This window comes from Lycium barbarum, chromosome 6, assembly GCF_019175385.1.
Source record: "Lycium barbarum isolate Lr01 chromosome 6, ASM1917538v2, whole genome shotgun sequence".
NCBI lineage: Eukaryota > Viridiplantae > Streptophyta > Magnoliopsida > Solanales > Solanaceae > Lycium > Lycium barbarum.
In genome coordinates, this window is record NC_083342.1 from 100,540,642 (window position 1) to 100,553,043 (window position 12,402).

The window sequence follows — 12,402 nt, forward strand, 5'->3', positions numbered from 1 at the left end:
TCTACGTATAAATGTCTTTCTTAATTTATTGTTTATGTTATTTTTTCTTCTTATTCATTTGTAAGTTTTCTTATGCTCTAAGCAGCAAGGAGACGAGTCTCAAAGTCCAATTTTGGTTCATAGAAAGAAGATGGATTAATTATTCCTCCTTGTCAAAATATTCCATTTTGATAAGATTCAAGATAGTGGACGGAGAGACTCATTGAATTGGCTTCTTCACCCACGAGAGAATATGAAATAAACAAAAGGATAACTCTTTTCTGTATCTTCTTTTAAAGAGATAATCAGAAAAATTATGTGCATTTTACCAAAAGAAGAAATAGGCTAATTCCATTCAGCCTTTGCAAATACAAATATGTGCTTTGGGAAAAGTTATGCATAGATTCATTGCATTTCATTTTCATAATGAAAACAGGTAGAGACAGATGGGATGGCAAGGTTCTCTTCTTTATATTCCTGGTCTCCTGGGCTACCCTCATTATTACTGTGAAACATTACTTTGATGGATAAAATAAAACAATAATATATTACTAGAAAGTGTCAAATTCACTCTCTATATTTTGCATAAAATGAAATTCACTGGAAATTCATCAAATTAATGCCGAAAATAACAACTAAACAACCACAGAAGATAGAATTATATTGCAAAATAAGCTTTGTCACATCATCAACATATAATTGAATTTAACTCCGATATTTTTAGATCAGCTGATATCTTGACGATACATAACAATTTTATCTTATGTGGCAACATGTAATTTTTCGTGTCATTTTGTGCAAAATATAGGTATGATGATTGATGCATTTCGTTTGTAACTTTGTGACAATGAACTCTTACTTTGATGACCATTCATGCAGAGGCGGATCCAGAATTTGAAGGTTTCAGGTGTCACTGTGCTGTAAATGTAGACTTATTGCAATTTACACGGTCCAATTAATAGAGTAATTAAACGTTTGATCGATTTTATTAACTTATATTGCGGTTCGGGTTATTTGTTTTCTCGGTTTACGTACACAAATATTATTCCAAATATTATATAGAAACAATTACGCTCAGATAGGTACATCAACTCAAGCTTACAAGCATAATTTCTACTATAACATAATTTTTTTCTTAAATCAGCGTGAACCAAGCTCAACATACCCTTTTCTTTTGCATTTTGTTAAACCATTTAAATAAAATAAAATAATATGTAAAATTAAAGATAAGAAACAATGACGGAAGAGAGCAGCAGGGAAAAATTATTAAACTTTTGACGAAGAGAGAGGAGAAGATTCGGGAGAAGAGGAAGAGTTTTTTTGGAAGAAGAAAACTATTTACTGTCTTGCTAATATTTTATGCTTAAATTAAGAATGAAGAGAAATGGTACGAGTCCAGAGAAGATAAATAAAGACTTGTTCATTTGTTAACTATATTACCAAATTCCTGTGAGGAAAAAAAAGAGGAAGAAACAGAAAGCCGGTGAAAATTAGCTATTACTTTGGCACAATACAATCGTACACAGATATATAATCTGCCTAAACTAAAATATTTAAGAAGTGTAGCAGCAGGGTTCGAACTTGCACCTTTAGGGAGGAAAACCCGGCGCCTAACTATTGGCAACACGGCCTCCTTTGTTATTCCAGGTGGCACGATGATATTTTATACTATATCTTACACATATATACATAGTTTCAACCGAGGCGTCCGGATGGCGTGGCACTCCCACGCGACTACATAGATCCGCCCCTACATCCATGATATTAATCCGCTAATAATAGTATCACTAATATAACTTTCACGGTTACTTAATTGGTTGTAGCACCCCAAATGGAATCCCAATAGTCACCCTTCAACATTTGTGTCAAAAGTGCCTAAAATGGTAAAAATGACTCTTAATCCGTGATTAATTATGGACATGAAACTTACAGTGCTTTAACTCATAAATGCAGATCTATGATGACGGAACGGGGGAACCCACAGATCAAGCTAAGCATGTTTACAGGGAGCAGAATCAAGTGGCGGATGTGCTAGCTAAGGAAGGAGCGAAAAGAAGAATTTTTGGTTCTACAATGCAAATGATAGTTCCTCCGTTGTATACAAATGGAAGCTATTGGGCAGACATGGAAGGAATTACTTTCCACAGAACAATTAATGCTTGTAATATTAACAACAATGATGATCGTTTTGAACTCAATAGGAGAAGATCACCGACAATCAATATGGATACCGTAATAGCTTTTTAATCTATATTAAGGTTTATTTTACCAAAAAAAAAAAGAAAAAAAAAAGGGAACTCATAAGGCGGGCAAAAGGGGAAGAGCAAAAATTGTTGGAGGGAGGAAACAAATAAAATCATATTTTCAGGTCGTTAATTAGTAAAAGTACCGTTGAAGGAGAAAGATAAGTTCCTAATTAATGTTTTTTTCTTTTTGGAAAAATATATAAGTATACCTTGAATTATGAGCAGTTGCGGAGCTCGAAATTTTGAAAGGATGTTCGAGTTTTAAAGAAATAATTAAGGGTGTTCAATATGTAATATATATTTGTAATACGTAATACTTAATATGTCGATATGAAAAAATTTGGCAGGTGTTCAGTTGAATACCGTTGCTGGATTGTGGCTCCGTGACTGATTATGAGAAATGATCATTTATGCCATGCTCTCATTAAAATACATTTGTGGTGCTGATCATTTCCGTTAGTAAAAAGGATAAATGTAAGCCAATTTGGCAATGAAAGATGATAGTTTTGACCCTGACTATTAATGAATGTTAAAAACAAAAATTTGCACAATTCAAGAACAAATTTGAATCTTTTTCCATTTAACGTTATGTTACTTGATTGGTTTTAGCACATCTCCAAATGAAATCCCAATGTTCACATTTGTGCCAAAAGTGACGAAAAATAGTAAAGTAAAAAATGACGCTTAAGGCGTGGAAAAGGGGAAGAGTAATAATTGGTGGAGACATTAATAAAACCATAGTGGGGACAAGACTAAAATGATGGGGACCCGGACTGCAATTCTTTTAGGACAGGAATAATCACAAATCCTCAGCTAAAAAGGTTACAAATTTATCACAGTACTAACATCCATTTCTGTACTATTACAACCTTTGACTGCTAGTGCTAAGTACTTTATTTTCTTTTTACCCCACAACCCCAAAAGCAGGTTATTCTTCAGATCCTTCCGTTAATTTTGCATTTGTATCCTTCAGATTTCATATTTATTGTACAAGATCTGTCCACTAGTAACTCTAAATTCTTCGGGTTGAGTTATTTCTTGCAGTTTTAACACATCAAGAATCAAGAAAATGGAAGTGGTTCAATTGCAGAGGAGCTTTGTTGAATGCATGGCCTCTTTGTTTCGTGAGGTAAGCTTAAAAGGAGAATTCTTTATGTGAATTTTTTGCAGTTTTGCTTTTTTTTTTTTTTTTTTTTTTTTTTTTTTTTTTTTTGTTGTTGTTCATTACGTTATGATTCTTGGGTGGTTCTGTTTTGCTGATTTTTTTCTTCTATTGATATGTTGTTTAGACTATAAATGAATTCTTGGAGGCCCCTTCTGCTTTTGACTTGTATTTTGCTGAAGTTTTTTGGTCTTTTCCCTTTGACTGTAATAAGGGGGTTCTTGGAGTCAGGTCCTGTTTTTTATTTCTTGAAGTTTTGTGCTTTAGAGTTGATGTATTTTGCTGAATTTTGTTTCTTTGGTGGAAATGTTGCAAAAGGGATTGTTGGATGCTCAGTTTAGTCAGCTTCAGCAACTGCAAGATGATAGTAACCCTGATTTTGTAGTTGAAGTTGTGTCTCTCTTCTTTGAAGATTCAGAAAGACTTCTCAATGATCTCACCATGGCTTTGTGAGTATTTTTGCCTTCTTGATCATCCAAGGTAGCATATTCTCTCTTTTCATTTTCTTTAGTTTGAATTTGTTGTATGTTTTCCCAGAGATCAGCCCAATGTGGACTTTAAGCAGGTTGATGCTCATGTTCATCAGCTCAAAGGTAGCAGCTCCAGGTACATTAAAAGCTTTCTTTAAATTTGAATAAGAAAAAGGTTTGGTTCTGCTGACATGGTCTTTTATATATTTACTCTTCTGATGTGAAAAAATTTGTGTTTATGACCGGATGAACAGTGTTGGTGCTCAGAGAGTGAAGAATTGCTGCGTCCTTTTCCGCAACTGCTGCGAAGAACAGAACACTGAAGCGTAAGTTTCACTGCTTTCTGGTTCTTTCCGGATGCACAGCTTATACTTTTAAAACTCTCTCGAGAAGTTTAAAGTTTTAGATCGTGTACTAAAATTGGTTAGTATCTTGCTTAGAATAATATTGAATATCTCTTGAGGGTGTTGATTAGGTAATTCTGGTAAGGTGAGCCAATCCAACAAGTACAGTCATATAGGTTACTAGTAAATGTACCCGCGCTTTGCGCAGTCTTATAAAGGATAAGTAAATTTATAGAATAATCATTGAGTAAATCTAAAATGGATTCATATACTATCTCTCTTTTTATCAGAAAGAAAACACTTATGGAAGGTATATATTATTAAAGCTTATTTAAGTTTTATCTAATTAAGGAGGCTCAAGGAATATTATAAATAGTAAAACTAAAATTAATAATTACACAATTTTTTTTTAATTATCAGTTGTAAATTAGGAAGGTAACAATATGTATAAATGAAATACAAACATTTCAATTAGCAACCAAAATCATTAGACCGACCTCCTTCTCTTGCTCTTGCAAGACAAATTTTAAAACATTGGTGTTGTGTGAAATCATTAACGCACTATCCTTTCAATCCTAAACTAAAAAAAAAACTTACCATCTAATCTACGATTTTATAGCCTTGTTTCCTCATATAAAGATTTGAATCCTCTAAAATAGTCTGCGATATGACTTTTCAATCATCTGTAACACACAAATTTCTCAACTATTTTAAATTATTAACTGGATGTTGAAAATGTTTGTTAATGTACTCAAAAGCTCTTATTGCATCACCCTCGTGATAGCCATTTTATGATAATAACAATTCTTGTATCCAGTCAGAATATTCATCAAATTCACCATTTAAAAATTTCAACGGGGCTACAACATGATTTGAATTAAGTAGTGATAGCTTAACCAACAAAATCAGTAATCTAATAGTAGAGTGATTGGATATGAACGGCAAACACATGAAAATGAACAAACCGTTTAACCAAGAATAATATATATAATTGTGAAATAGCTATAAAAAAAATTGCATACATGTATCGAGCAGTGACTATTGCATACTACAGAGTGGGAGCCATAGTAACAAAAAGACAGAGCTTCAGTCACGCAGCTAGATGGGTTGAGGAACTTAGAGCTCATGCCGAGGCAACCCCTTAAATTTATGATCTTTCTCTTAATTTATCTCTTTTGCTTAACTTAATCCCAAAAGCCTCCAAATATCAGCAGCTTCTCACGCAGTTTTTACTCTTTTTGGACATTTGTTAGCTTTCAACAACTTTAGAAAGCGTAGTTGCTAATAACCAAAAATAACAATACAGTAACACGAAGGAATGAAAGCCCAAAGTTTTTCAATCCACAAAATCCACTTCTGCAATAGGTAAATACAAAAAAAAAAAACGTGTAAATGACCAATAGTTTAAAACAATATTTTTCAATAAGCAAGTATAGAAACAAAAAAGACGTATAAATGAGCTAAAAAAATATTTAAAAATATCAATGAATTTTTTTTTTCAACTTACCCCAAAAACATACACAAAGCCATTAGAGTGAGAAGAAGAATGACCCCGTCTCTCAGAAGGATGAAGTATGAACATCCATTATTCTTGGATATAACCATACTGCTTTCTTCTTCTTTACTGATACTTCACCCACCTAAAGATCCTATTTTTATGTCCCCTCTGTATTTTCTCAAAGTTCAAGAACTAAAACTGCAACTCAAAATGGAGGAAAGCTGATGAAAGGAAAAAGATTTAAAGAAAAAAGAAAAAAGAAAACGAAGAGACCTTTTTATGGCTAGTATTCAGAAATCTTGAAGAATTCTCCTTCCCTCATGGCTTTCCTCTGCTCCTTTGATTTGATGAGTTCAGTTTTAAACATTAATTAAATCCAATGATATAACTAATAATCAATTTTCTACCTTACAATTTTAAGTAAGAGACTGGAGAGGACTAAAGCCTTTTCATATTTCATATTCCTAAACATCTTCTTCGTTCAATTAAGTAACGTATTTAACCACTTTTTAGATTTAAAAAAATAAGTTGAACATAAAAATTAGGAGAAAAAAGTATTAATCCACAAAAAATCAGAAAAAAAGATAAATATAGATAAATAAGAAGGTATGTGTTGAGTGAGAAGCAAGGGCTATAGTAGGATATGTATCAAAGGCACTGGATTAAAAATGAGGGCATCGAGTGAAGTCTAGAGCATTGGATTTCTTTAACTAAATTTTCCTTCAGAGATTACTACAGTTAAACAGACCAAACTATTATAAGTGCTACAACGAATCTTAATTCCGGCAGAAATTGAGAAGAATGGATACATAGAAACATGAAACACTAATCAAACAAATCTAAAAAGCAGAGAAAGAGGATATTTACCTTGGCGAGTACCTATGGCCGGGGATCTGTTTGTGGACAGGTTTCAGGAAAAATAAGTAAAGGCTAATGTATTTGAATTCTATATTTGAAATGGATATAAGGATTGTTGAGTGTTGTACTTACTTGTTTATGTCCATCGATATCTGCTAGCAGTTCCTGTAATAATACATAAATGATAATAACATGAACAACAAATCCAAAATTTCAAGTAATTGTTCCCAATATTTTAACTTACCAATGTTCCTGAGACCATTACATACAAATCTGTTTGAGCCGCATTCTGTAGAATCACATCTTCCTTGGGAGGGTAGTATGCAACTTCCATTCCAGAACCTTAAAAGCAGGAAAAAAACCATATTGTTTGAATAAATAATAGTATGCCACAGTGGTATAGTACACAATAGGTAAAAACGATGGCCATGGTCAGGTAACAGAAAAACATCTAAGAAGAGCTGAAGGATTTAATCTTGACCGAGTGAGAAGCAGCGTCGCAGATTGACGTGGAGTGAAAAATGGGGAAGAGAACAGGCCTAAATCCTAATTAAGAGGATGAAACGGAAGCACTGTTTCGGGAAGAGAAGAAATCGGAAGCGACGACTGAACCGAATAAAGGAAATTTAGGGATTTCAGACGTGATTGTTCGGCTTTCTAGATAAAGCGCCGTGTTTTTTTTTTTTTTTAGGCTGAAAAACAGGAAAAGTTGAAAAAAATTGTGGAAAGAGATAAATGCAATTCCTGGTATTTAGAGCGCCATGTAGGTGGGCCTATTGTCCTGCTTTTATATATTTAGAAGATTTGTACAATGGTGTCTTACCGATTAATTTTGACCAAGCTATCCAGTTTAAAGCTATGTTAATTCTCTTGCTTTGCCTGGTGTACAGTGTGTCAATCAATTAGGTACTAGATATTGAGCGTACCTGTGCACCCAGTTTAATATTATTTTACAAATACTTCCTTTGCGTGGTATACCAGTGTGTCAATCGGTAAGGTACTAGAAATTGATTATACACTGTGCTAAATAGTACTCCCTCTATTTCAACTTATGTGAATCCATTTCCTTTTTGATCCGTTTAAAAAGAATTAACCTTCTATAAATTTGGAAACAAATTAAATTTAGACGTCTCATTTTACCCTTTAGTGAGAAGAAGCTTTTATAGCTACACAAATATTTTGACATGATTAAGACCACAAGTGTCAAAGTCTTACAGCCACAAGTTATGACATGTTTAAGACTACAAGTTGCAAAAGCTTTCCTTTTCTTCTTAAACTTTGTGCCCAGTCAAATAGATTCACATAAATTGAAACACAGTAATCGATAGGAGATACTATAGGTTCATAGTGTACCTAAAATCATGAACTATCTTGTGTCATAGGGAAGGCAAGTTATCTACATGATTCGCTTCTTATCTTCTCTGGTTGATGGGGTCTTTTAGGTGCTTGCAATGCTTGCAACAAATAAAACAGGAGCACTTGCTTGTGAAGAACAAGCTTCAAACTTTATTTGAGGTAATTAAGGATGATTCTTATCTCTTTCCTGGTTGGTTCCTTCCATTAGCTTCAAACATTTAAGCTGCTAAATTTCATTTGATACCTGAGTAACTAGTCTTCTTCTTGGCAACAGTTGGAGCAGCAGATTGTAGCAGCTGGAGGAGCAATTCCAATGGTGCAATAATCCAATGGTTAAGGGATTAGCCCCTAGTGCAGGAAAAAGCTTACTGAATTCCATTTGTGGAGAAGAGTTTTCTTTTACTGATTTCCTTGTGGATCACAGTATCAACTTTATCTATCAGGTTCTCTAAATGGTCTATGCTTGCTGTATATTATTGATGAAACAGTGTCGAGATGTGCTTTTTTTTATCAACTGATACTTATCGCTGTTTTTAAATGGAAAAAACTTGCTATCTACTCTATGACCTTGAGTTGTCTCGATATTTTGGCTTCTTTAGCATTCATCAGAAGATGGAATTCTGTTTAGAGCATAAATGTGGAGGACTCATTCTTTTCTTGTTTGCTTGTGGATTATGATGAATTTGGTGGCATTTTCTACAGCTAAAACATTATTTACAAGGGTGTCTACGTTAATCAAAAACAAATTACTATAGCAGTTGTGATTTTCGCATAAGAAATGAAATATAATCTGATTCTGTAGTCATTAGCTATTCTATCCGACCTCTCAATTTTGGACAGTACACTGGTATTTACCCTGTTATGTGCATGGCAGTTTTAGAACATTAGGTGCTTATGAAAATTTATTATTATAGAGAATTTCAATCTAATGACAACCAAGCTTGATGGGCTACATGCATTAACATCAATCTCAGTGTACTCTTCTTCAGTAGATGACATGTTTATCTCTGTTTAGGGCGTGTTTGGTACGGAGTAAAGTGTTTTCGCAGAAAATGTTTTGTTGAAAAGTAAGTGATTTATTATTTACTTTTTTGGTGTTTGATAAGCGAAAAATATTATGCAAACATTTATAGATATAATCTAGACAAAACACTTGGGGCGGGGTAAGGGTTGAAGGGGGTAGTGGTGGTGGGGCGGGTGGAGGTGGTTTGTCTGTAGGGTGGTTGTGTGTGTGTGTTTTGGGGGTGGGGGGTGGGGTGGGACTTATGGAACTTATTTTCCCTACTCCCACTTATGATGTCATTCCTAGACATTTTGACCAACCAGACTTGAGAAAATTGGAGAACATTTTCCATAATGTGTTTTTCTCCATACCAAACACACCCTTCAGCTCACAATGTTTGGAATTATAAGGACAAGAACATATGGGAGATTTTTCCTTTTATGTTCCCCCACCACCCCTCCCCCAACCCAGGTGCAGCAGGTAGGATTCAGCGAGATGAATAAATTGAATAAAGGTTGACACCAGAAAGTATTGTCTTGGCATGACTAATTATTTATTTAATTTACAAATTCTGAGTTAAAAGTCGGGACCTTTCTATCCATGTGTACCAAGACAAGTGATCCGTATATGTGTTTTATTTTGCATGTAATAAAATAGGTTTGTAAATATGAATTCCTTCTCATATGTTTTAGCCAAGTGCAGATGGTTGATTTTGATTTTAATGAATGAATGACTTGCTTTCTGGCCCATATTTTCTGAGTACAACATTTCTTTCCAATTTTAGTACTTTAGTGATTCTCTTTATTTGTCGCTGACCTTTTTTTTTCCCCCTCTACGTGCCAAAGTGAAAATAACAAACGCTGAATATCAACAAATTTTATGCTTAAATAGTTTACTTAGAACAATAGTCACTATAGTTTTTTCGGAGTAAATTTCTCAAATTGGCACTAAACTTAGTGAAATTGACTAGAAAAGTTTTTTATTTTATTTTATTTGGCAAGGAACTTTTTCTAGTCGAAAGATAACTTGGACGGCCTCCACTGAGTTAATTTTTTTTTAGCCAACACCAAAACCCACTCGATAGAATACCAAATAATATGTCATCTTCAACACAATAATTCTTGCCATGTTCAGCACAATAATAGTTCTTTGCCAAATTTCCTGTGCATGAAGAAATCAGGAGAAAATAAGAAGTAGAAGATGTACCTGGAATTTCATGAATCTAATGCATTAGAATTAAAAGGGAAAGCTTACCAAAGGACACTGTGTAGTTAGTTTCTAGCATAAATACAATGCATGGAAAAGTTAATACGGTCTAGAAAAGTGAAGCTGTGGAATGTGTACGCCTAGCTGGAGGAGTGGTACCTAGCCGTTATTTTGTTAAGTTGAATGGGAGTTAAATATAAGTCCTATTTGTGACAGTTTACACCTACGTACTTTTTATTTATCCTTCTGTTTATTAAACTTCGACTCCTTTATTTTATGCAATTCAGCATATATGGTCTCTGCCAATTCTGTTAGAATGGGGACAGTTGGATAAGAATATGGTACAATAAGGCAGAGAGGCTACGTGATTGTTATGTTTATTTATTATTCTTTGTAATTCTCTCCTTTCAATAAATGAGAATTGTTATCTTAATTTTAGCCTTAACTTGAAAATTTTCTAGTTTTCTTCTTCTTGTTCAAGTGGTATTCTACCACTAAGTAAACTTTGGTATCAGAACATTAATTCTTCACTTTCAATCAAAGTGGGAAGTTGCTTAATTACTACCTTTTAAAATTACCCAATAAGTTCTAGCCAATACACTTTAATTAGCTCTTTTATTTATTAAAAATCCAACTTAATTACGTGAGACATGCATGTATCTTACAGTAAATTCGTTAAATAAGAGATGTGAAATCTCCGTTGTACTAATAAGGCTAAATGTGTTTTTCCCCCCTTCAAATTACCACTATTAGGAGTAATATAAGCAAAATTGAATAGTGAAACCAAATTTTAACCTTAAGAATAAAGGACGACATGTGTTAATAAATAATCTAAACAAGCATTGATATTCAATCCATCTACAAGAGAATTGAAGCGACTGTTCCTCTCGTCGGTCCATCTCCTCCTGATTATGGTTTTGGTTATAGACGCTCAAAATGATTACGAGATTGTAGTAGTTGCGGGAAAAAAGATGGTTTTCTGAATGAGGTTCGCTTTTATAGCCTAAGAAGTAATTCTTGCCAAAAGATGTTATTCCCAGGTGCTGGATTATGCGGCCATTTTGGTAAATTTGTAAAGGGAAGACTACATTGGATTGCCGAGAGTGGTATAGATGGCTCAATGTTTATTTTCCCATTAGACCTCGTAGATGAGACATATCGAAATATAGCATTACCCAACTTTAACGCTAAGTTTTAATACTTCAACTAGGGAGTTCGGGAGGTAATCTGTGTGTATATAACCGACCTCCTTATTATGACTGAATGCATGTGCGGGTAATGAAGGAGCATGGACTTGTGGAGTCATGGTCCCTTTCTTTAGTCTTAGTCCTTGGCCAATATTCCCCTTCCATACAATTTTACTGGAAGATGCTCACAGTTTAGTGTTGTATGATTCGACAAGTTACAGTTCCAAGCGTCTTTAGATTGAAATGAAGAATGGTAATAGGCGTCATTTGTGGTATGATCTTTCGTTTTAATAAGTTTTTCTTTTGCCAAAGTCATAAGTGGCCCCCAAAACTTGTCCACAGATTCCTCATAGCCACCTAAACTGACGCTTATTTCAATTTGACACCCAAACCACTTCGGATTTGTACCATTTGAACACCTTTTTTACAATCAGCAAAAAATATAAAATGTGTGTATTTCACTCGCAGTGACCTGACAAATGACCAATTAAATGACAACATGTGGCAGAGTAGTCCAAAAAATTATTAAAAAATGACACTTGGCATTTGAATCCATTTTTTTTTAAAAGTAACTTTATTTAAATAAATTAAAAATACATTTAATTTTTCATTTTTTAATTAACCCAAACACCACAACCCCCGCCCACTCTTCTTCCCCACCGAACCCCACTCCCCCTCCACCGGCGCCGGCGCAACTCCCACCGGCTGCCACCCCCCATTTCACCTTCTTCCCAACTAGTAATCATTTTCCCCATCCCATTTCCCACGATTATGAGGAGCAAGAACGGACTTTGACCCGAAAAAAATAATTAATTCGTATCAATCTTGCCGGAAAAAATGGAGCTTCGCCGGAAATTTTTGAGACCTAAATCTGATACGATTTCTAATGAACAAATACAAAGAAACTAAAAAAAAAAAAGATAGAAGAAGTTGAATTGCAGAGAGAGATGACGGGAATGGAGGGGTGGGAAAAATTAGTTGGATGGATGGAAGAATTGAGGAGGAAGACCAGTCCAGCCGTCTTCCTCCTTTTTTTTTAGTTAATTGTTTTTTTTAATTATTTAGATTATATTATTAGGTGTATAAGCTGAAT

The 12,402-nt window shown here is 34.2% G+C and overlaps 1 protein-coding gene across 2 annotated transcripts; it reads left to right on the forward strand.

The window, feature by feature from the left end:
* The first annotated feature begins 2,984 nt into the window (after window positions 1–2,984).
* Window positions 2,985–8,476, forward strand: LOC132645041 (histidine-containing phosphotransfer protein 1). Of its 2 annotated transcripts, none has more exons than XM_060361785.1 (7): window positions 2,985–3,046; window positions 3,270–3,354; window positions 3,706–3,836; window positions 3,925–3,993; window positions 4,112–4,183; window positions 8,000–8,072; window positions 8,188–8,476. In XM_060361785.1, the coding sequence occupies exons 2-7, from the start codon at window positions 3,295–3,297 to the stop codon at window positions 8,236–8,238; spliced, it is 456 nt and encodes a 151-aa protein (XP_060217768.1). In that variant the 5' UTR covers window positions 2,985–3,046; window positions 3,270–3,294; the 3' UTR covers window positions 8,239–8,476. The 2 variants fall into 2 exon arrangements, with proteins under 2 accessions (XP_060217768.1, XP_060217767.1); XM_060361784.1 differs by having other exon boundaries at window positions 2,999–3,152.
* Window positions 8,477–12,402: the final 3,926 nt, after the last annotated feature.

What these genes read in the sequence shown, in the direction of transcription:
- LOC132645041 (XM_060361785.1), top strand. Translation starts at nt 3,295, where the DNA reads ATGGAAGTGGTTCAATTGCAGAGGAGCTTTGTTGAATGCATGGCCTCT. An exon ending in GAAGAACAGAACACTGAAGC is followed by an intron (nt 4,184 to 7,999) that starts GTAAGTTTCACT and finishes GGGGTCTTTTAG; the next exon opens with GTGCTTGCAATGCTTGCAAC. An exon ending in AGCTTCAAACTTTATTTGAG is followed by an intron (nt 8,073 to 8,187) that starts GTAATTAAGGAT and finishes TCTTGGCAACAG; the next exon opens with TTGGAGCAGCAGATTGTAGC.